Genomic DNA, 24826 nt, shown 5'->3' on the forward strand with positions numbered 1-24826 from the left:
GGTATTCACATCACCCCACCCTGACTTCCTGATATCTTCTTCTCCTTTTTTTAAAGACTTTATTTATTCATGAGAGATATATATAGAGAGAGGCAGAGACACAGGCAGAAGGAGAAGCAGGCTCCATGCAGGGAGCCCGACGTGGGACTCGATCCTGGGTCTCCAGGATCACGCCCTGGGCTGAAGGTGGTGCTAAACCGCTGAGCCACCAGGGCTGCCCTATTCTTTAAAAAAAAAAATTTTTTTTTAAATTTAAATTCAATTAACATTCAGCATATTATTCCTTTCAGAGGTGGAGGTCAGTGAGTCGTCCGTTCTAGTATTATTCTAAGGACACTTACAGCTCAAGTCTGGTTCATCCCCGTTTCTTCACAGCATTGCCCTGTGTGACTTAGGATTTTTAGGTCTCAAATTCCAGCTAAAAGCTCCCAAAATGTAACCCAGAAAAATTCAGCGTTTGGACACGGCCCAGTCTCAGTGCATCTTTCCTGGTGTGCCATCAGATACAAAAAACTGATACGCCAGCCTGCTGAAGGGTGCCCGGGTCTGCAATCATGATTGTGGAGAAGAGATGAAGCAGACACACGCAGGCTGATATCTGCAGCGGGAAGTGAGAGGACCAGGTTTTTCGCTATATCTCACAATAATAAGAATTAAAAAAAAAAAAAAAAAAAAAAAAAAAAAAGAATTAAAAGAAGAGCAATAGTACCAGGTGCTCTGCGAGCCATCTTCTATAGATGTTCCCTCAGAGAGTCCTCCCATGAACCCTCTGAGTAGGTATTATTGTGCCAGCGTTAGCCACACACAAAACAGGCTCTGAGAGGTTAGGTGACTTGGCTAATGTCACACAGCAAATAAGGGGCAGGACTCAAATTTTTATTCCAACTGCAAAGCTGATCCTTTGGTCTGGGTACATCTCTGTTTTTTAAGGGGGTAATTATTTCTTGACATGAAGATGTTTCATTGTGATTAAATGAAGAAACCTCTTGCAATCTTTAGAAACTGAAAATCGATCATCTGTCGTAAAAGTGATCTTTGATTTTCACGTGTCTCGACTTTCATTGAGAGATTCAAGTTTATCCAGAATATCCGTAGATGGAATAAGAATATTAAAACTGTGGGACCCTTCATATTCAGGCCAGAATCCCTGCTTCCTCGGCCTCCCCTGTCACCTGAGCATCCCCTACGATAACCACCTGCCAGGGCCTGCCATGGCTACAGAGACCCATAGGAAGAGGCACAAGCCTTTGTCACACAGGTGCTCCTCCTTCCAAGTGAGAGGATGAGGAGAGTTCATCCCCAAATTCCCTTCTCGTCCTCTTGCCACCCATCCACATGGTGAGGCACATGGGGTGTCCTGGTGTTTGCAGGATCCACGAGGAAGAGTCGGCTGTGGTGTGCCCTGTAATCGATGTGATTGACTGGAACACGTTTGAGTACCTGGGCAACCCCAGGGAGCCTCAGATCGGCGGCTTCGACTGGAGGCTGGTGTTCACGTGGCACGTGGTCCCTGAGAGGGAGAGGATGCGCATGCGGTCCCCCATTGATGTCATCAGGTTAGGGGGTGACTTGCAGGCCGCTCGCTCTGTGAGCATGCCTTGTTGTATCTGGCTGCCGTGCTGGGGAGGGCTCTTGGGAGGGCTGGGTTGCTGTTGCTCTCCCATTTTCTCCAGAGCATTTATTTATTTTTATTAAAAATCTTAGCTACACACATGGATTGCATTTTGGCATATTTTATTTATTTACTTATTTTAAAAACTGTGGTAAAATCTCCCATTTTAGCCATTTTGAAGTGTTTAATTCAGTGACATCAAGCACATTCACAGTATCGTGTAACCATCACCTCTGCATTCTTCCAGAACTTTTTTCATCATCCTATCAAGCAATGACTCCCATGTCTCTCCTTCTCCAGCCCCTGGTAACTTCTGCTCTATGTTCTGTTTCTACGAATTTCCCTAGTCTAGATAGCTCATATAAGTGGAATCACACAATACTTGTCCTTTTGTGTCTGTCTTCTTTTACTTAACATAATGTTTTCAAGATTCTTCTACAATTCCATTCCTTTTTATGGCTGAATATATATCCATGTTTGGTTATCCATTCACCTGCTGATAGACACTTGGATTGTTTCTACCATTTGGTTATTATAAACAATGCTGCTGTGAATATTAGGATACTGTTATCTGTTTGAGTCCCTGTTATCAGTTTTTTGGGGGTGTATGCCTAGGAGCATAATTGGTGGGTCCTATGGTAATTTCATGCTTAACATTTTGAAGACACACTTTCAGGTCCTTTTCAACTGGCAGAGATGGACCTGGGGGTGAATGGGCCACCTATGGCCAGTGGGTAAACCTGAGTCTGAGTAAAGTGGGCTCAAAGAGGGATCAGTTGCTCTCATTCTTTGAGGTGTTAGAAGTTAATAGTATGGCTTCTTCCTCCCCTTCCAAGTTCAGGATCAAATGGGAGGCAGATAATAGGAGTCAGGCAGATGGAGGTCAGACATCAGCTATATTGCTGGTGTATTGATTTGGAAATGGTGTCTTCGGTCTGCACTCATGTTTGGCAGATGGGCTTCTGAATCTGCCACCTGAGTTCTGACCTTGAGATGACCCACTGGTGACTAGAGGGAAATGCCTGTGGAGACATTGGTTGAGAAATGGGGGATGAGAGATGAATGGGGCCAAGGCATGTCCAGTCTGGAAGGCCAAGGACAGGGCTTGGGACTTTACCCTGAGAGGGTAGAGCCATTGAAGGGATTGGGGCTGGGAAATGACCATTGCCTGTTGCAGTCTTTAAAGATTGCTGGAAAAAAATAAAAAAAATAAAAAAATAAAAAATAAAGATTGCTGGATGCAATGTGATGAGGGGCCTGCAGGGGTGGGGCAGGGGGCAGGGACATCATTAGGAGGTGTTGTAGTCTTCCAGTCAGGAAGGATGGTGCAGGGGAAGATGGAGGGAAAGTGGGGACTCCAGAAATGCTGCTGTGGAAAAACAGAGAGAGACCGAATGAGAATGGGGAAGGGAGAGATTGAATGATGCCCAGGCTTCTGTAGGTGTCCTGAAGGAGATCCTTCCCAACATTTCACCGAACAGATTTGTAAACTGAGGCTCAGAGTAGGAAGGATCCTATCCAGGGTCACATATTCAGCTTGGGAGGCTGACACGAACTCTCGTGATTCCCCCCCATACACACATATGTGCTCAGGGATGTTATGGCCAGCTCCCCTTCCCTTCCTGTAATATCCCTGGGCCTCAGTTTCCTCACCTGTGAAATAGATACAGGCATATCCACCCTGCCTACTTCTAGAATTTTAGGGTGAACACTCATGGAAGTGCTTTGTAGTCTAGAGCCTTCCCTTCCACAAGGAGTCTTGTTGCCCTTTTCTCATTGGCCCAGAGCTTGGAACACAGGCTAAGCCAATACATTGCCAAGGCCCAGAAGTGCTCCTGGAAGATCTTACAATTTTAAAACAGTTAGGCTCTTGATATGTGGTTCTCCATTTCTGAATGCATCCTTTTGAGTCTGCATCTCTGGGTGTGTTGACCTTTCCAGCTTTCTGCTGTGGTAGGATGGAAGCCTTGGACCCTTTCTGGAGCCAGTACTGGTTCTACAGGAACCTCATGGGGAGAAAACAGAAGCAGAAGAAGCAGGCCAAAGCTGGCAGCCTGGGGTGCAGGGGTGGCCACTCATGCAGGGGAGGAACGGGCCTTGGGGGAGATTTAAGATGATGGCGTTGCCTTATGTGCTTTCAGCCGCCCTAAGGGCGTCTGTGCTCGCGCTGTGGTTGCATGGCCAAGGCCACCGCAGCCCAGCACTAGCCATCATCTTGGGGAGCACATCTCTCTTCTTGACTCTCCTTGTTATCTATGCATCTAGAAGTATGAGATTCTCTCTCACCCTCAGGCCTTTGCTCATGCTGGTGTCTTCTTGGAGAACCATCCCATTCCCCTTCTGTGCCAACTCCCCTGTATTCTTCAGGCCGAACCCTCCCTCACTTGCCGCATGACTTCTCATGTGTGCGCAAGGACCCCACCTTGAGCTGAGTCATCTCACGCACAGTGTGTGTTGAGATGTCTGTGAGCTTCCCCAGGGCAGGGACTGTGGGGACACATCTATGCCTCCAGGCCCGGCATAGCCCCTGGCCCAGGGCAGGAACACAGGCTGTGCCTAGAGATGGGTGGGCAGGAGTTCAACTGTGATGAGTTCCTGCGCTCACGTTGCAATCTGGTTATCACTCTCTTCCAGGTCTCCAACGATGGCTGGAGGGCTGTTTGCTGTGAGTAAGAAATATTTTGAATATCTGGGGTCTTATGATACAGGAATGGAAGTTTGGGGCGGAGAAAACCTGGAATTCTCTTTTAGGGTAAGTATTCCAGTCTTTTCTTTGGTCTTATTCTTAACCTGTTCTCTCTCTCTCTTTCTCTTTCTCCCCCTCTCCTTCTCTCTCAGAGCATAATAGGATTTGCCAGGAGAACCTGGTAGATTTTTCCTCCATGTTGGTAGATTGTATCTAACGGTCCTGAAAGATGATAGAGTAGTGATGCACACATCCTATAGACATCTTTGTCTTCTTATTTGAACTTTCTAAAAAAATGTACTTTTCACAGATTTGGGGCAGGGGAGGGCCTTACAAGTCACCTAGTTCTATTCTCGTGCTGCCACAGGACAGGACTGGGTCCCAGAGAGGGAGGTAACAGGGTCCAGGTCACCCAAACAGTGAGTGGCAGAGACTGGGCTAAAACACAGGCCCCTGCCTCCCGATCCCATCTCTTGGAACCTTGATTTGCTGAATTACTTACGAAGTACCCTCTTTAGCACAGGGACTTTCAAACTTTGCCACGCGTCAGAATCATTAGGGAGACTTGCCAAAAAGGCAGACTTACAGGTACTGTCACCAGAAAGTCAGGTTTGATAGATTTTTGGTCGGGACCAGGAACCTGCTTTTTGGGACCAGCCCACCTACTAATTTGCTGCATGTGGTACACAGATGTCCCTTTGAGAGACCTCTAGCATTTCGGTGGGTTTTCCCAAATCTTGCATTTTATGTATCAAAAATCTACGTCAATATCTGTACTTTTTAATAGAAAATTATAAATTTCAACAATATTTTATGTGGTTTCCTGCTTAGACAGGGTTAGTAAATACGAATTGGCCCTCCACGGAAAACTCACCCACTTCCATTCTAAGTACCAGATACTTTCCCCTGTCACACATCCTGGGGACAGTGGGGTGTTCGTGGCCATCTGCCCCAGCGTGAAATGGTCTCAGACAACTCAGCCTGAGGTTGAGGTTCGGGGTGTGCTCTTAATGGTCTTTCTGCCTCTTCCCTAGGTGTCAGGCTGCTCTGCCTGCCTCTAGAAGCTCTTCCTTTCCCCCTTCCAAACCTCTCTCCTTCCTTGCTGCTTTCCTATCTTCTGTGGCTAGGAGACCAGGTAATGAGCCTGTGTTTTACATAATGAGTAAAGGGGTCCCCACTGAGGTCAGCTATGGGTGTTCCTGTGAGTCAAGTGCATGAGCTTTAGTGCATGGACATTGGGGTCTTGCTTTCGATGGCTTATTTGTCTTCGGGGCTGTGTCCTTGCTCTTGGGCTGCATCTGTGTTCGGTGTGTGCCAGGGAGGTGGCCTCCTGCCCCATGGAGGGCCAGGCCCTGGCAGTGTTCCTCATGTCATCTGTGTGCCCAGTCTGCCTGCTGCGGGCATTGTAGGCCAGCGCTCACCCCCCAATTCACCCACCGGCCTCCTCCCTAATCTGTGCACAGATCTGGCAATGTGGTGGGACCCTGGAGACACACCCGTGCTCTCACGTTGGCCACGTTTTCCCCAAGCAAGCTCCCTACTCCCGCAACAAGGCTCTGGCCAACAGCGTCCGAGCAGCTGAAGTGTGGATGGATGACTTTAAGGAGCTCTACTACCATCGCAACCCCCATGCCCGCTTGGTGAGTTCCCTGGCCCGCCTGCACCCCGGCTGGCCTGCACCCCGGCTGGCCTCATCAAACAAAAGCAGCTGAGTCTGGCCTCCCCACCATAGCGGACCTATGGTTCCAGAGATAGAGAATAAATTGGGCACTCCTGATACCAGTGTGGGAAAACTTTATTCTTCTACTTATAATAATAATACACACAGTTGATTCTCATTATTCACAGTAATTACAGTCTGTGCAGTCATTGCCAACCCTGAATTCCAGACTGCTGAACCCAGGACTACAGGGCTAGCTCCCTGCATGCCTCTCGCAGGTTGACATTTTTGCCAACTGAGCAAGGCATAACTTGGTTTTGGGACGCCTGGGTGGCTCAAGTGGTTGAGCATCTGCCTTCGGCTCAGGCCGTGATCCTGAAGTCCTGGGATTGAGTCCCACATTGGGCTCCCTGTGGGGAGCCCACTTCTCCCTCTGCCTGTGTCTCTGCCTCTCTGTCTCTCATGAATAAATAAAATTTTTAAAAAAAAGACATAACTTGGTTTGTGTGTATTTCTGTTGAAAGACGTGATGAAGGATATATTGTTGATCCTTTACATTGGACTCGTGGCCAATACCACCATGACATGTGCCTGAATGGGGCCTGTCTAACTCGTGTATTTTCTCCATCAGACACAGCGCAGCCTTTTCACACCTAGGAACTCTAGGGAGCCCTCCAGCATGGTGCTTGGGGGGCTTTTGAACAGTGAAGTCACCAACACAAACAGCAAAACCCAAAAAACGGGGCACGAGACAGAGCGTGAACAGGACACTTGGTGACAGTATGGGACCTGAGTCATGACCTCTGTTAGGACTGTCACACTGGGTGACTCTGATTTTTGGCCGCTCTCTGCATGTTTGCGAATGACGACAAAGGTGTGCAACCACAGGTCTTGATTTTAGGGTTCCAAATAAACTTCAGATAGGTGCACTGCCTCTGCACTGGCCAGCTCTGCAGGCCCCGGGACAGAACACCCACCCTGCATCTGCATAACTAAGAGGGCCACTTGGCAAGATGAGGTGTGCTCTAAAGCCTCTCTTTTCCAGCCACCAAGAAAATCTCTTTTTCTGAATTCTTCCAGCAGCCCTTCAGGGTAGCTATGAAGTTCTCATTTTTTAGGTGACAGAACTGAAGTTGAGAGATTTTTGTCCAGGGCCTTGTGGGCGAATCACGCAGAGCTGAGCCTGGGGCATGTGCCCTCCTGCAGACCTGCTCCTGGCCACCCCTTGGCCCCTCTGCCTCTAGGTGCCAGGGTCTGTTGCTTTTCTGTCCTGTCCAAGGCTGCAGGGTGGAAATATCTATTCCTTCCCATTACCCACTCTAGAAGCCACAGTTCCTCTTCCCGAGGGTTCCCAAAGAATAACCTGTTTAGAAGGCCACCTTGTACACCTTTTTTATCTGGATGCCTGGGCTGAATGTTAAAATGGGAATTTGATTGAAGATGAGGGCACCATGACTCCCCAAAGAAGGAACCACTGGGAAATTTAAGTAAAAAAATCTGAAAGTTAGCTCAGATGTTTTCCTATCATAACCATTTTGTTTAAATATTTAGCTTGTCAAATTTTAATACTTTTTTAAGATTTTATTTATTTATGTGAGAGAGAGGGAGAAAGATAAGAGAGAGCACAAGTAGTGGGAAGAGAGAGAAGCAGTCTCGCCGCTGAGCAGGGAGCCCAACTCTGGGCTCAATCGTAGGACCGCAGGATCATGACCTGAGCCAAAGGCAGATGCCCAACCGACTGAGCCCCCCAGGTGCCCCAAAGTAAACTGCTTTAACATTATAGTGCAGGGACAGTCATATGTCAGCACTTGGCATTGCTCCTGTGGCCATGCTAAACAGATGCTTGCTTTTATTCAGCTATTTGGAAGTTCTGAATCATTGGTTTTGTCCAGAAAACTAACCTTTCACAAGTACTTACCCTCACAGCGTTTTGTGCTTACCACTGTTAAGTATAGATTCAGACTTCAGTATATTGAGCACATAAGGTCTGTGAGTGTGATTACATCGAGGCTACTTAACCTTGTTTGAAAGTGAATGCTCAGGGGTCAACAGTAATTCAGAACGTCATGGGGTACGTGCTCCGTTCGCTGCTCTGTGATCATGCACTCACCAATCCCCGGGACCAAGGATCCAGTGCAGCCCCAGGGCGCTGCAGCTCCCTGACTTCATCACCAGACACATTGCGTCCTTTAAACGCTGTTGAATAGGGGAGCATCCGTGGAGATGGGACTTTGATAGGAGGTATGTGACCCTCAGGGACTCACCGTTTTTGCTGTTTTCTCAGGAACCCTTTGGGGATGTGACAGAGAGGAAGCAGCTCCGTGCAAAGCTCCAGTGTAAGGACTTCAGGTGGTTCTTGGAGAACGTGTACCCAGAATTGCACGTGCCTGAAGACAGGCCTGGCTTCTTCGGGATGGTGAGCGAGGCGGGCCCCTGCCCCTGGTAGGCAGGGGGTTCCTGATCAACAACTCCTGGCTGGGGAAGGCCCCTTGGCGAGGGACTACTAGCCTTCCTCGTGGCCCCTCCCCTCCCCACATTCATGCACTGTCTTTCCTTCTCCCCACATTTGGACCTTGGGTCCAGAATGTCAGCACTAGAAGCCGTCTCCAAATTGGTGAGTATAAGTCTCGTATTATAGATGAGGAAACTTAGGCTTACTTTTTGCTTCCATGTCCAATTGTCAGGCTTCAATGCCTGGACCAGTTAATAATTCCCAACTCAGGGATTCATAAAGACAGTAGTGGAGGAAGAAGAACCACTTAAGTTATTTCAAAGAACCTGAAAGAAATGTTTCTGGGATGAAGTCAACTAAAATGTCCAGTGCCTAGGCTCTTGGGAGGAACTACACCAACTTAGGGAGGTCTCCTCTGCTGTGTCTTGTTGATCAGAGGTGCCCGTATTCCATTCTGGAAGCCTTTGATAGATACAAAGCAGGATGTTCTATGTTCAACTCATCTTTGACAAAGCAGAAAGAATATTCAATGGAGAAAAGACAGTCTCTTCAACAAATAGTGTTGGGAAAATTGGGCAGCCACATGCAGAAGAATGAAACTGGACCACTTTCTTACACTATACACAAAAATAAGCTCAAAATGGATCAAAGATCTAGATGTAAGATAGGAATCCATCAAAATCCTAGGAAACAACAGATGTTGGCGAGGATGCAAAGAAAGGGGAACCCTCTTACACTGGTTGGTGGGAATGCAAACTGGTGCAGCCACTCTGGAAGATAGTGTGGAAGTTTCTCAAGAAGTTAAAAATAGGGCTACCCAGTGACCCAGCAAGCAATTGCACTACTGGGTATTTATCCAGATACAAACAGTGATTCGAAGGGGCACTTGCACCCCAATGTTTATAGCAGCAATGTCCACAATAGCCCAACTATGGAAAGAACCCTGATGTCCATCCACAGATGAATGGATAAAGAAGATGTGGCATATATGTACAATAGAATATTACTCAGCCATCAGAAAGAATGAAATCTTGCCATTTGCAACGTGGATGGACGACCTAGAGGATATTATGCTAAGCAAAATAAGTCAATCAAAGAAAGACAGATACCATATGATTTCACTCATGTGGAAGTTGAGAAACAAAACAAGAACATAGGGGAAGGGAAGGAAAAATAAAGTAAGATGAAAACAGAAGGAGAGATTCTATAAGAGACTCTTAATCATAGGAAACAAATGGAGGGTCGCTGGAGGGGAGGTGGGTGGGGGGATGTGGTAACCGGGTGATGGGCATTAAGGAGGGCATGTGATGGAATGAGCACTGGGTGTTGTATACAACTGATGAATCACTAAACTCTATCCCTGAAACTTTAAAAAGAGAGCGAGAGAGAGAGAATTCTGAGCACATTGCATGGAACAGAAGTTCTCCACAACTATGAACTAAATCAGAACCAATTACATCTTCAGGCATCTTAAAAAAAAAAAAAAAAAAGTAAACACCATCAACAACGATCTCCCTAATATGCAGGGTCTCTTGATTGTTTTTAAATCTCCGCCTCTTTTGATGAAATTTTCACTTACTCAACGTATTTGTGCTCCTCAAGAGTATCAAGAACTTTCAGAATATTCCGACTTTAATATTTACATGGAATTTACCCTGTGCTAGGCACTGCCCTGGGCATCAGAGTTTTGATGGCAAAAGGACAACCACTATCCCACCTTCTAGAAGTTAGGGAGATGGACATTAAATACACATACAAAATAAATACAAAGCAGACCATTAATGCAGCAAATTCCATTTTCACTTGAAAATGTTCAAGCAGAGAAAATGGTATAAGGAACCCTGACCCCGAGATTCTAGAATTATCATGATTTTGCCTGTCTTGCTCTCTGTCTCCTCTGTTCCATCCTCTCATATTTTTCTTTGTCCAGGCATCCTGTCATTTCAGTCCTGTTCACTGCCACCTGCATGTCTGTATGGACATTGTCTTACAGAACCACAGACCATTATCACACACAATCAAATGAGCTGTCATTTCTTCATATCCTTTACTACCTCCTCTTTACTCAGATCTGCCCGATTTTTCACATCTTTCTTGGGGTGGTTGGCTCATTCCAACTGGGATCCAAATCCAGTCCACCTGTTGTGTTTGGCTGCCATGTCTTTCCTCCCGTGACTCTTTCATCTAAGGCCTAAGGTCTTTTGTCTTGTCTTTGTTATTAATAACTTGAACAGTGAAGTCACCAACACAAATAGCAAAACCCAAAATAATAACTTATTAACAATAAATCAATAAGTTAATAACTTCCTATTTCTTCCCTTTATTTTCTGCCCTTTTGCGAATACTTGTTGGAAAAACAGCATCTGTTGTCCCGTAGAGCATCTCACCCTTGGAGTTACATAATTGGTTCCCTGTGGTGTCTTTTAAATTGTGCTTCTCTCACCCATAGTTCTGAAAATGGAAATTAGGTCTAAAGGTCTGATTGGAGTTGGAATCAACTGTTTATGGCGAGAACACTTCATGGGCGTGCTCTGTGCTCCTCTTGTGTCATAGCAGGAGCACCTCACCTCTGGTTGTCCTGCCTCGGGTGATAAGATTGATCAGTGGGTCCAAGGAGCCTCTCCTGGACAGGCTATCAGGGGTCACCTCAGTCTTCTCTCTTGTGTTTTTTTGGTGGCTGTTGATAATCATTTACCTAAACTTGTATTTCTTTTTTTTTTCTTTTTAAATATGGAAGGCTTCACAGAGAAATGTCATCCTTGTGCAGAGGCCATGCTGATCTCCATATCATTCCAGTTTTAGCATATGTGCTGCTGAAGCGAGCCCTAGACCCATATTTTAAATGGCATTGCCAAATGGTGCTCTTTCTAGTGCTTTCATTTCTTCTGCTTTATTAGCTGAGATTCTTCTGTAAAGAAGGACATTCCCTTGTTAACCAGGACATTTGGGTGTCCATGAAATTGAGTTCATTCAGAAAGGGCACAACACATTTTTAAGTCTTTTCTATTTGCCTGTTTTCAGAGTAAGAGTTGGCACTCTAACTGCCTCCAATTGTACTGAATGGGTTGTTTTTGTTTGTTGGCTCATTTGCTTTTTGGCTTTTTCTTTTCTTGAGCATCACTGTAAACCAGTGGGGTTTTTATATGACCAGTGTGCTTCGATCAATTAGTCTGTTGTGCATTTGTTGTTGTTGTTGTTTGTCTTAACTGGGTTACCCATCTTTGGCTAGTGAAAATCTCTTTATTTTGGCTTCTGTGATCTTGACTCTTTATATTTTGTTCTTTCCTTGATTCTGGCCACACTCATCTTCTACATTTGCTGCCATCCCTCCCAGAAGCCCTGACCCTTTGAGTGGGGAAGAGTGGTCAGAGCCTACAGTCTGGATGCCAGCAGTGGTCTTTGTCTCTAGAGCACGCTCTACAACAGAAACATAATGCTAGCCATATAAGTAGTGGAATATTTTTTAGAAACCGTATTTTTAAAATGAGCAAGTGAAGTTTATAATACATTTTATCTAATTCAATATATCCCCAATATCATCATTTCAACAGGTAGTTGTTGTAAAAATTTATTGAGTGCATACTGAATCTTGAAATCTACTGTGTATTTTATACTTACAGCATATCTCAGTGTGGACTTAATCACATTTCAGGTGCCTGGTGGCCACGTGTGAACAGTGGGGACCATGTGAGAGGGCATGGAACTATAGTTTTTCAGAAAGCAGAGAAAGGAACTGCATATCTTTGAGAAACAAATCATGAGCTCATGCTCAAACTCAAATGCAATCTCACAAAATTTTTCTTCTTTAATATTATACTTATATTTCTTTTTTCTTATGCTGAAAATCTTAATTTCAAAAAATATTAGCATATTATTTATTTGCTTTATCTTAAACTATATTTAAAGTAGTTTCAAAGTAATCACACATCATTGCCATTGACAGTGTAATACTGAATGAAGTTTAAGATTTCTTTGCAGATCTGTTTGTTTATAGAACATAATTCACTAAGGAAATGTAATCAAATATGGGATGTTCTAAAAAACGGAATGTTCTAAAGTCATTTAATATCATTTTTTTCTACACCTCACCAACTTGATACAGCTACCTTAGTTCATCTCAGTTTTCATCTTTAGAGGTTCCCACCTCTTTTAATGTTTTTGCGGTTTCTTTTCAAATCTTTCTGAACATAGGGAGCTCATTTAAGATCAAGGTCCTTTGGTGGTCAAGACTTTGCTAGATGACATTTGAGCCCTTCCAAATCTGAGATGCTCTGATTATTTTAAACATCTCCTGTTCCCAGATTCCTTCACAAAGCAGAGACTTCAAGAACACGGAAGTCTATGCTTTATAAGCTAGTGGATTGTGCAACCTTCTTTCTATATGGCTGCATCTTATCTTCAGGAACAGACTAGTCAAGGGTAGACAAGAGCCAGGGCAAGAGTGGGGTTCACACAGAGTTCATTGAGGGAGTCTTTGAACTCTCCAGAAAGGGATTTGGAAAGTTATGTGTCTTTTGTTAGAGGCTTTTGAAAGGGAAGATGATGGAGCGTGGTTTTTTGCTCTTAGAATGTTTGAAGCATTTTAGATCTAAAAGGTACCTTAGAGATGATATTAGATTAGGTAGTGTTGAGTCATGGGGAGAGCACTGAATTTGGAGCTGGGGGCCTGGATTCAGACACAGGTGTCTGCACTTGTGTGACCTTGGGCAAGGCATTGGCTCTGTATTATGTTGTTCTTGTGGTCTAGAATGGTGGACTTCTGATCTGGGGCATGGTGAGTCTCTCAGTCTGGATATCTTTTTGCAGTTGCACACTCGCAGGAGGCCTAGGTGCATGTGTGAGGCAACAACTCAGTTATACTTGGACTAGTGCAGCAATAAGGCTCCACTAATGAGAACTGGAGAGATAGAAGCTTTCAGGCCATACAGAATTAAACTTGGGACACCTGAGTAACTCGGCTCTTAAGTGGTTAAGAGGTTAAGTGTCTGCCTTCTGCTAGATCTTGATCCCAGGGTCCTGGGCTCCCTGCTCAGTAGGGAGTCTGCTTCTCCCTCTCTCTCTGTCCTTCCCTCCCCTTGTGCTCTCTCTCTCAAATAAATAAATAAAATATATTTTTAAAAGAGTTAAACTCTCTGCAACTCAGATTTATCATCTGAAAACTGAGGTTATGATTCTTGCCTATAGTATAGACTGGGAAAGCGTTTTCAAAACTCAAAATGTAAGAGGCTATTACCATTGAGTCCAGTTTTTTTTTTTAAGATTTTATTTATTTATTCATGAGAAACAGAGAGAGAGAGAGAGGCAGAGGGAGAAGCAGGCTCCATTCAGGGAGCCTGACGTGGGACTCGATCCCGAGTCTCCAGGATCAGGCCCTGGGCTGAAGGTGGTGCTAAACCGCTGGGCCACCCGGGCTGCCCATTGAGTCCAGTTCTTAAAGCAGGCACTCCTCTCCGATGGAGTGATTACCCTCAGAGCCTGGGGTGGGATCTGTGTTACATATAAATCGGGACCTGGACCAAAATGCCACCTTTATGTTTTGTTTAGCTCCAGAACAAAGGACTGAAAGATTACTGCTTTGACTACAACCCACCCAATGAAAACCAGGTCGTGGGATACCAGGTCCTTCTGTACATCTGTCATGGAATGGGTCAGAACCAGGTAGGTGCTGCTTCTCTATAGCTTCACATTCCTGGGCCAAGGGCAGCAGGCAGCAGGAGGATCTTTTCTCAAGGGCTATTGGTATGGGTCTTTGAAGAGGGAAATGAGGGGGAAATCTCTCTGTTTAAAAAAAATTAAACATTTGATTTTTTTTTGCATTATCGAGGTAATATATGCTTATTGCAGAACATTTGGAAAATACAAAAAAATAGAAGCAGTAAAAAAATGACAGGACCCAGCAACTGCTATTAGAATGAAGACATACTTATTTTCCATCTTTTTGTAGGCAAGGCCTTTGGATTATTGTTTTATATAGTTATTATCATAATGTCTATATGTTTTCTATCCCATTATTTCTACTTCATCATACTTTTCATGTGTTATTAGACATCCTTTGAGAATATCAGTTCTAATGGCCTCTTAATAATCCTTTATACGGCTATATTACTATTTAGTTATAACTGAGTCCCTGCCTGCCTGTCTTTGTGATTGTATGTAACCCTGCCACTGACTTCTTGTCAGAAAAAAAAAAAAGAAGAAAAAAAGCAATAGATCTGTATTTCAAATAACTTCCTTAGAATGAATGCTTAAACAGAATTATACGTTTGGATGCACAGTGCCATGCAAAGCAGTGTTTAGGGCAATTGCTGGTGGCCTGGGCAGGCCTGTCTGGGTGAAGTGCTGAGCTTCAGGCTGAGCAGGGGAGCAAGTCCTCGAAGGTCTGTAGACTGGAACAGGATCCCAGCCCAGGAAGGGAGATAAACCATCAGGACAGGCCCCATGGGGGAAATAGGAGACGAGGTGTCAGACACCTAGACAAAGGGGTGCGATTTGAGTTTCTTCTAGCCTGGAGTCTCCTCAGGTTCCTGTCCAGCGATTTCCGTCTTTCCACATCAGAGAGTAACTGGTGCTCGTTGGCCTCTCTGTTTTTAGTTTTTTGAGTACACGTCCCAGAATGAAATACGCTATAACACCCACCAGCCAGAGGCCTGCATCGCTGTGGATGCAGGAACGGATGTTCTCGTCATGCATCTCTGCCAGGAGATCACCCCAGAGAATCAGAAGTTCATCTTGCAAGAGGTAAGCGAGCTGTCTCCTGCCTTCCTTGCTGTCGGCCCGTGGGCCACCAAGGGGGAGTGAAAGTAAAGCATGCCCCCTGGCATAGTCCTTGTCTTGGGGATGTGGCCACATACGGGGAGACCAGGGGCTTCCCCCAGCGTGGTTGGAGTCCAGCATCCAGCATCAGCACCAGGCATCAGTAGTGCTTTGGCTTCCCTCCAGTAGTCCCACCCTCCCGAGACCTGTAGCCACAGTAATGGAAAGACGAGCTGTTGCAAACACATTTGAAGATGAAATGGGGTTTAAATGAGTGAAACAAATAGCCAAAGTGTAAGGATGTGAGCTTAGACCCGGGTAAAAGCTACTCCATTTCTTAAGGCCTCGTCTTTCCCAGCTGTAAAATGGGAACAGTAGTAGCAGCCTGTCCACCCCTAGTGCGGATTAGATGTGAAGCAGAAATATCCTCGGAAACCACGAGGCTCTGCAGAGATCAATTGTTACTTGCAGGATAATCACTAAGAAAACATCTCTCTGAGGGAGTTGGCTCTCCATCAGAAGTTATTGTTGATTTGGAACTGGGTATTATCGCTCTTGGCCTTTTGGCTAAGATCAAGTGTGGGACTGGGTATTATTTCAGGCCTGAAAGGCTAGCCCCACCACACTTGTTATAAGCTGTAAGGGGGCTCGTGAATCTGTCAAATCCTTTGACTCACTAAAAAGCAGGGAAGAAATCCAAAGAAAATAATTCAAAAGAAAAAAATTAGTTCTCTTTTATCTCCATAGGAAGCTTTCTTTCCCAACCTGCCCCCCAGGGATGGAAGGATTGGTCTCTGTTGCTTATAAATGGGTTAATTCTAAGTATGATTAGAAGCTGGAGTACATTTTCCTGTAGACAGTATTACGGTTAGCAGTGAAATCTGCAGGCTCCTGGACAAGCCTTGCACCATGGTGCTATCCATGATATAAAAAACAAGAGGGAAGACTCCCCAGGTCTGTTTCTCTGCCACCCCCACCCCTGGCCCCTTCTCTTCTTTCTTCTAACAAGAACCTGTTTGTAAGTCCTTAAGGAATAGTAATGAAAGCTAGAAATCGTAAAATTGGTTTGAAATGTCATTAAAATTTTATCTTAGATTTTCCATTTAAGGAAAAGTAAGTTTCCTTGGAAGGGGAGGAAAAGGGATGCTGTACTTAATCATTTCCTTTCATGGTACTCTGAAGGCAGCTTGCGAGCTCCTTTAAGTGTTTTGAAGGTTAAGATTTTATTGTTTTTTTTTTAAGATTTTATTTATTTATTCATGAGAGACACACAGAGAGAGAAGCAGAGACATAGGCAGAGGGAGAAGCAGGCTCCATGCAGGGAGCCCGATGTGGGACTTGATCCTGGGTCTCCAGGATCACGCCCTGGGCCAAAGGCAGATGCTCAACCACTGGGCCACCCAGGGATCCCCAAAGGTTAAGATTTTTGAGATTCTTCTACATATAATTTTATTCCCAAAGTTTCTCTCTCCGTAGAACAGGTACATCACTTGTAGTGTCCATTTGCTCCTTGGCCACGATTAAGTTCCCTGGGGGTGTACAGCTTCAGCAGAGAGAGGTGGAGGGAAAAGACAAACTATGGGACTGGGGAGAGACTTGCTGCAGCCAGCAACAGTTGGGAAAAAGAAGAGAAGAGGGAGGCATTAAAGAGGACTGTGATCTTTTGGGATTGTGGAAATTGGCACGGTCCCTGTAGAACCCGTGTCCTCGCAGGTGACGTGCCTCCTCACCCAGCTGTTCTCTGGCCGATCTGGGACTACAGCCAAGTTTCCTGATTCTACATTTAAAAATCTGAGCACCTGGGTGGCTCAGTGGTTGAGCCACCTGTCTTTGGCTCAGGTCATGATCCTGGAGTCCCGAGATCAAGTCCCACATGAGGCTCCCCACAAGGAGTCTGCTTCTCTCTTTTCCTATGTCTCTGCCTCTCTCTGTGTCTCTCATAAATAAATAAATGAAATTTAAAAAAATCTAAGATAAAGACATCACCAGGGATGGAATTAGTTGACCTAAGGGAAGTGAGAGAGGTTAATGAAGGATCTTTGATCCTGATTTCCCTGAAGGTAACAGGTAGGAATGAGACCGAGGGTCTGACAGGTCCCCAGAGCAGCCAGCAGGTGGCGCCACCAGGCCTGACCGTGGAGTTGGAGACCCTGGTGCGGAGCTTCCAGGAGAGGCGAGCCTGCGCACCTGTTACCCACCTGGCCTTCCCTATGCACGTGTGGTCCTGGGTCCCCTTAGCACAGGGCAGACACTTAGCGCTCAGTAAACTATCTCTGAAATGACAAAAATCACCTGAGCTCTTAAGAACACATTTTAAGGAAAAAGATATTTTCTGGGGGAATTATTTATCTTTCTCTTAAGCATCCAGTGTTGGTTATCTCTTGTAGGATGGTTCTCTATTTCACGTACAGTCCAAAAAATGCGTTCAGGCTGAGAGGAAGGCGTTAAGTGACAGTTTCGTACCACTTTTGCGGGACTGCATCGACTCAGAACATCAGAAATGGCTCTTCAAGGAACACATGTAATGAAGTGTCACTGTACCGAGGAGCTCACTGAAGGTACGGAAGGCCCCTGGACTCTGCCCAGCAGAGACTTGGCTGACGACAGTGACGGACCCACCTGAAACCTGGCTGCTCTACTTTGATAAGGAAGTCACTTTACAATCTGTGAAGGTGATGTTGGATTTAATAAGCTCTGTACTGATTTTGAAAACTTCAAAATTGCTCCCAAGTGCCCTGTTTTCAAAGGGTGATCATAAAATGTTAACTCTTGGTATTCAGAGAATTAAAAACCTTTAAATATTTTTCTAACAAGAGGTATGTTCTACTGTCATGCCTTTCTGTTACTCCTAGCAAAAAACTAAATATTCTGTTTTCAGCATTTGCAAGGATTCCTAGCATGTGTGGAAATTAGACTCACGTAGCGTACTCTGCATAAACTGATTAACACCTCAAACATTGGGTTAGGTTTTTCTCAGGGTAGACAGATGGACACTAGGAACTTTGTATTGAGTCATATCATTTCATATCATTGAAATTTTCTTCTTTCTTTCTTTCTTTCTTTCTTTCTTTCTTTCTTTCTTTCTTGCTTTCTTTCTTTTCTTTCTTTCTTCTTTCTTTCTTTCTTTCTTTCTCTCTCTTTCTTTCTTTCTTTCTTTCTTTCTTTCTTTCTTTCTTTCTTTCTTTTTCTTCTTTCTTCTTTCTCTTTCTAAGATTTATTTATTTATTTATCTATTTATTTATTCATGAGAGACACAGGCAGAGGGAGAAGCAGGCTGCCTGCAGGAGCCCAATGTGGGATTCGATCCCAGATCCCGGGATCACACCCTGAGCGGAAGGCAGACGCTCAACTGCTGAGCCACCCAGTGCCCCTCCACATTTATTTAGATAAAGAATGCTATTTGGTTCTATGTCGCCACCATAGTCCATACCCCAGTGAATTACTATGTTAGCTAAAGAGGACCAACCAAAGCTGAAATCCCGAAGGAACAGCATGACTTAAGGAGCCACCGTCAGTCTCCAGCACGCACGGGTGGCCTTCTGACAGTGCCTACCGCGCTATGGCTGGCTGCTTTCAGTAATTACCTCTGTGACTTTAAAACACATTTATGTCATTTTATGTTTTAATCACACATCAGCATCAGGGGGAAGTTTAATGTGTTCTGTGAAATGCAGTTTTCAAATTGGTTCATTAATAATATTTGGTCCTTAAACCCATGTTCAGATCTGAGCTATAGCAGCTGCTACTGACATTTCTTTTTTTTTTTTTTTTTTTTAAAGGATTTTACTTATTCATGAGAGACACAGAAGGAGAGGCATAGACAGGCAGAGGGAGAAAGAAGCAGGTTCCCTGCAGAGGGCCTGATGTGGGACTTGATCCCAGTGATGAAGTTTTGCAATATAGGTGAGGTTTGAGGGGGTGAGGTCTGGAGCCGATGACCCAGGAAGAATTCTTTTTTTTTCTTCTTTTTTTTTCCAAGAAAATTCTTGAGACATCTTTGGTGCAAAATGGTGATCTTATTAAAGCACAGGGACAGGATCTGTGGGCAAGAAAAGCGGCTGCTGTCAGCTTGTGAGGGGTGGCTGAAGATATATCTGGGAGCTGCGAGGGGTTTGAGGGTTTGAGGATAGCATAAGGCTCTAAGGAATTTTGGAAGCAAGGTTCCCAGGACCTTGAGGGGGCTGGCTCTTGTTGGGAAAAAAGGCATTTACTACCTTCTAATAAAACCTGAGTCATGAGACCCTTCAGATGTATATTGGTGGGCTATGTGCTTGGGGGATGATCACCAACACATACCTTGGCGGTTTAGAGATAAAGGGAATTTCCTAAAGAAATTTTTTTTTAATTTATTTATTTATGATAGTCACACAGAGAGAGAGAGAGAGGCAGAGACATAGGCAGAGGGAGAAGCAGGCTCCATGCACCGGGAGCCAGACGTGGGATTCGATCCCGGGTCTCCAGGACCGTGCCCTGGGCCAAAGGCAGGCGCCAAACCGCTGCGCCACCCAGGGATCCCCATCCTAAAGAAATTTTTATATGTTAAAGTAGCCTGACAGGATCCTGGGGGTCAGGCAAAGATTGCCTTTTGCCCTTAGCAAAGTATTAACATCGAGGCAGTTGAGTCCCTAGAGGAAGGTCACACTGTCTGTGTCAAGGACTTGTCAGTGTTCCTCCCGGGCTCATGCTTTGTCCTCAGCTAGTCCTCTGTTCCCCCTTCACCAGGACCCTGGGATCATGGCCTGAGCAAAGGCTCAACCACTGAGCCACCCAGGGGCCCTGCTGCTAATGTTTGTGTCAGCAATTCTGATTTGTGAACTATCTCAGATCCACTTCTGGGATCTTGGCAACCCGATGACATCAATGTAAACGATTAAATGAAAACTATGAGGACAAGGTGGACTTTTGGTTTTGTAATGTGAGCAATATAGACAGATGTGAGTGATGAAGACACGGGTGCACTTGATTAAAAAGTATCAACTTATGTTGATAAGAGCCTCAGGCTCTTTTTTTAAAAATTTTTAAATTAATTTTTTAAAATTTAAATTCAATTTGCCAACATATAGCATAACACCCAGTGCTCATCCCATCAAGTGCCCTCCTTAGTGCCTGTCACCTTTAGTCTCTTTTTTTTAAAAGCATCCGGCCTTCTCTGAGGGCTCCAGTTTAACAATTACCCAGAAGGACTCCAACTGACCTGGATATAGCATCAGTCTGATGCCACTCTGAACTTCGGTTTCTTCTTCTGCAGAATGAAAGTAATGAAACCAGGTGTGGAGGGGAGCATGAGAATAAAATAACAAATGTGGGCTTAGTTTAAGTCTCTGGTGTGCAGTATGGGCTCATTAAATTTTTAGCTTCATAAATAATGCGTTAAAAAATGTGAAGCACAGTAAACATCAGTGAGTGTTTATTCAAAAATGAATATTAAATAATTTAGTTATTTTATCTTTATGGAATTTAATAGCTCATAGGCAGGCAGGACTATGGTATGAACCCCTTCCAGCAATGCTCAGTTCTCTCATAAGTGGTTAAAGTGAGATATTTTATGTTCTGCATCTTTTACCCTTTCTGCGTGTCAGTCTGAGCTGGATGAAGGGGTGTCAGCCCCTCCCAGGGCATGAGGAGAAAATTCAGGCAGGCGTAAAATGGATGCTGACCAAATCCCTAAAAATCGTGCAAGGAGGCTGCATGTGCTTTTTTGCAACTAATTAGGCCACTAATTAGTTTGGCTTGAGAAGTCACCCCTCTTACTCCTATTAACTTAGATAGAGTCATTTTTAAAGTAGAATGACTAATAAAAATAAAATATTTTTTAAAGATTTTATTTATTTATTTGAGAGAATGTGTGTGTGTACGAGTGAGAGAGAAAAAACACAAGCAGGGGAGAGGGCGGGGGCAGAGGCAGAGGGAGAAGCAGACTCCCCGCTGAGCAGGGAGCTTGATCCCCAGACTCTAGGATCATGACCCAAGCCAAAGGCAGATGTTAAATGACTGAACCAGCCAGGCGCCCCTAAAAATAGTATTTTTTAGGGTGTCAAGAGAAAGATTTTTATGGCTCAGGAGGTGATTGGCATTTTGAGGAACATTTCCCTTCACTGATGGGTGGGGAATCTGAGCCTGGGTGTCTCCACCTGACCCACTGGAAGGTGTGAATTGGCCCCCACTCCTGGTGCGTGGAGCCAGGAGTCCTGGGGGCCAGCCCTAGCTATGGCAGTGCCTTTCATCTTCCTGGACGCACTTCCTCCTCTGCATCGTGGGACTAAGAATGTCCTTAAGAATATTGATTTCTTAGCTTCATTTTTTAGTTATGCTTTTAGTGGTTACCCTAAGGCTTACAGGATGCTTCCTGAATTTAGCACAATTTTCTTCAGCAGAGTTTCGAGTTAATGCCAGTAAAATTTAACAAATTTGTATTCATATAGCTCCCTTTCCTATCCCCTCCTCTGTGCTATTGTGGACATACGTATATCTTATAAACTAAATCGAATGGTATAATTATTACTTTAAATTATTTTAATTATTTAAAGAGAATAAAAGAGAAATACACACACACACACACACACACAGTCTCTTATATTTCCTATTTACCCACATCTGTGTCATTTCCATGCTCTTCATTACTATCTATGAATCTGAGTCCCCTCTGGTGTCTTTCTTTAGGGGACTTTCTTTGATATTTCATCTAAGATGGATCTTAGACACTACAGACACTCAGACACTACAGAAAAGAACCAAATGGATATTCAGAGGTGAGAAGTATAATAACCGAAATAAAAATGACTGTGTAAGCTCAGTAGCAAGTTTGAGATGGCAGCAGAAATCAAATAAAGTGAAAGAAGACACATTATCAGACATTATCCAATTTGAAGAAGAGAGGGGCAGAAAAAAATAATGTGAAGAAATAATGATTTCCAGTATATTGATTCATTGTTACAAACACATTTTCCTTTAGTTCTTTGAATATAGTTTTTTTAAAGGTTTTTGAATGTATTTTTATTAACTGCTTTGAAGCCTTTGTACTGTAGCTACTTAAAACTTTAAATACATCATCTTACAGTTTCTGTAGGTTAGATTCCTTGACTAGATTCTCTGCTCAGGGGCTCCCAAGGCTGCAGTCAAGGTGTTCACCGTGGCTGGGATCTCATCTGAGACTCAGGGTCCTCCTCCTGAGTAAGGGACAGGCAGGGTTAGGTAGGGGCCCACGGAATCAGGCTCACAAAAATCCCAAAAAATGGAGATGAAACCAGAGATGAACAAACCAGATCATCCTGTCCCAGGTGTCAGAGGTGGGGTCTTGTTATAATAGTTACCTGTACCAACAGAGAATTACGGGACCCTTAAAAGGAAATAAGCCATTGAAGGTGTTATCATCACTGGTCCTTACTCAGTGGTGCTATCACTAGAGATGTTAAAAGGATTTAGGTTCCTTGGGTGGCTTTCCATAAAAGACCAACCCTACAGGCTCCCAGTGGCAACCCTGTCGGGACCCCGCTTACTCCTGAGAACTTCTCTGTATCTTTGCTTAGTAAACTTCTATTGCTTCACTCTCCTTTGTCCACGAGATCCATTCTTTGACTCCGTGAGACAAGAACCTAGCTCTCCCACTTCACTCCAAGCTCACTGGTTGTTGGTGGAATTCAATTCCCTGGGGCCAGAGAACAGAGGACTTCAGTTCTAGAAGGTCACTGTTCCCTGCAGTGTGGCCTTCTCCACAACAGGACCATTTGCTTCTTTAAGGCCCGTAGGGGAGTGCCTGTTGCTGATTCTCATCTCTTTTAAGGGCTCACCTGATTAGGTCAGGTTGACCCAGGATAATGGCCCATCCCATAACTTGAAAGTCATCTAATTCAGGACTTTAATTACATCCACACAATTTCTTCAGTGGAGTGTTACCCCGTCATATTCCCAGGTCCTGCCCAGGCTCAAAGGGAGGCGGTGGCACCGAGCATGTTCGCCAGGAGGTGGGACACTTGGAGCTCATCTTAGCATTCTGCAAGCCCCCCTCCCCAGCGTACACTCCTACCACATGGAAAATACATTCAGGGCCTCCCCCAGGTTCCTGTGTCTCATCTCATTCCAGTATGAGTTCGAAGTCCAAAGTTCATCATCTAAATCTAAATCTCATCAGCTAAAAGTCCAAAGCCTGAGGCAGGTGCAGGTCCAGCCGGAGGCTCCTGGGTGTCCTCCAGCAGCTGGGGCTGCAAGGACACAGCTCCCCTCCAGCTGTGGACCTGGGTGAGGGGTACAGACATTCCATCTCCGAAAGGGGGAAATGAAGGTCAGATGGAGCCCTGGGTCCATATTACTTTCGAAATCTAGCCAGGTGAATTTTCACTTCTCTGAATTCAGTTTCAAGACCTGGGAATGATCCTCTGGGATTCTTGCCTCTTTCTTCCAGGCGCACAGCTCTCCTCACCCCTTCCTTCCTTTTTTTTTTACACTCCTTCCTCCCCCCCTTTTTTTTTTACAAAGGGTAACATGGCTGCAACTGAGTGGTTTTACCAGTCAGCTTCCTGCAGTGGAGTTTTGAGGGAGGGGATCTAAGAGTCTCCTTTCATTTCATACTCTCTCTGTCCCTTTATAAGTCCAGGTTGGCAGGATTTCTGCTGAAATAGTTTTCTCGAGAACTTTGGGCATCTTGTATGAAATCACTGCTTTTCATTCCACTAGACAGAAGCCACATCCATAGATCTTTTCAAACGAATCTCTTTTCTCTGTTAGACTCCACTTAAGATGCCTGAAGGAGGGACTCCTGAGTGACTCAGTGGTTGAGCATCTGCCTTCGGCTCAGGTCATGATCCTCGGGGTCCTGGGATCGAGTCCCACATTGGGCTCCCTGCATGGAGCCTGCTTCTTCCTCTGACTGTGTCTCTGCCTCTCTCTCTCTGTGTCTCTCATGAATAAATAAATTTTTAAAAATGCCTGAAGGATAATGACTGCAAACTTCCTTAGATGCCCCTGGTTCAGTTGAGGAGATGTTTGAAAAGCCCACACCCTCAACTCTTGAAAGGGCTCTCGGGGTGACTGGACATTTTGACCTTTTGATCACTTTGAGGTTCTAACAAAAGGTAGTGCAGTCACACATGTGGCCTTTTCTCTGTGCCACACATTCTGCAGCCATTCTGAGTTTTAGCATCTTTTGTCATCTAGAGAGGCTGAGAATTTTCTAGATCATTTAGTCCTACTTCATTTTCTACTTCAGTCTTACTTCTTCATAAGAATCAGCAGTGGGCACTCTCCCACTATTTATCTGTCTTCTCTTGCATTCTACTGTGACCAGCGGGGAGGCACCGGCCGATTTTGGGCACTGCCTGGATATCTCCTCCACTATAGAACAGGGTCAGCCTTTATTAATTCTACATAACTGGAGGCAGTTTTGCGAAGCTTTCTGCCACAGGGAACAAGGGTCCCCTCACTCTTGCTTCCAATAACGTGGTCCTCACTTTCTCCAAAACAATCCTTCTAATGCTTCACCAACAGTGTCCTCAACATCTACATTTCTATAAATAGTCTGTTCAAGGAAATTTAACCTTTCCTCTCATGTTCTGCAAAATTCCTCCAGCTTTCTCCCACTGTTCAATGTCAAAGCCACTCCCCATGCTAGGTATTTGTTACAGCAGCATTTCACTTCCAGGTACCAAAATCCGTATTAGTTTCCTATTG

At 44.7% G+C, this 24826-nt stretch overlaps 1 protein-coding gene and 1 non-coding gene across 3 annotated transcripts in view; one reads left to right on the forward strand and one right to left on the reverse strand.

Annotated features, from left to right (window-relative positions):
• The window catches only part of GALNT12 (polypeptide N-acetylgalactosaminyltransferase 12), a 38367-nt gene extending 20389 nt beyond the window's left edge, over positions 1 to 17978 (forward strand). For both annotated transcript variants that reach the window (XM_072842076.1, XM_072842077.1), the window contains exons 4-10: positions 1371 to 1556; positions 4247 to 4364; positions 5762 to 5938; positions 8243 to 8374; positions 13955 to 14068; positions 15002 to 15148; positions 17551 to 17978. In XM_072842076.1, coding sequence (XP_072698177.1) covers positions 1371 to 1556; positions 4247 to 4364; positions 5762 to 5938; positions 8243 to 8374; positions 13955 to 14068; positions 15002 to 15148; positions 17551 to 17688 — 1012 coding nt within the window. In that variant the 3' untranslated portion in view covers positions 17689 to 17978. The remainder of the gene's footprint in view (positions 1 to 1370; positions 1557 to 4246; positions 4365 to 5761; positions 5939 to 8242; positions 8375 to 13954; positions 14069 to 15001; positions 15149 to 17550) is intronic.
• LOC140642034 (U6 spliceosomal RNA) lies at positions 11135 to 11236 on the reverse strand. The gene has a single exon (XR_012038616.1). It is a non-coding gene; the product is annotated as a U6 spliceosomal RNA (small nuclear RNA).
• Positions 17979 to 24826: the final 6848 nt, after the last annotated feature.

This window comes from Canis lupus, chromosome 10, assembly GCF_048164855.1.
Source record: "Canis lupus baileyi chromosome 10, mCanLup2.hap1, whole genome shotgun sequence".
NCBI lineage: Eukaryota > Metazoa > Chordata > Mammalia > Carnivora > Canidae > Canis > Canis lupus.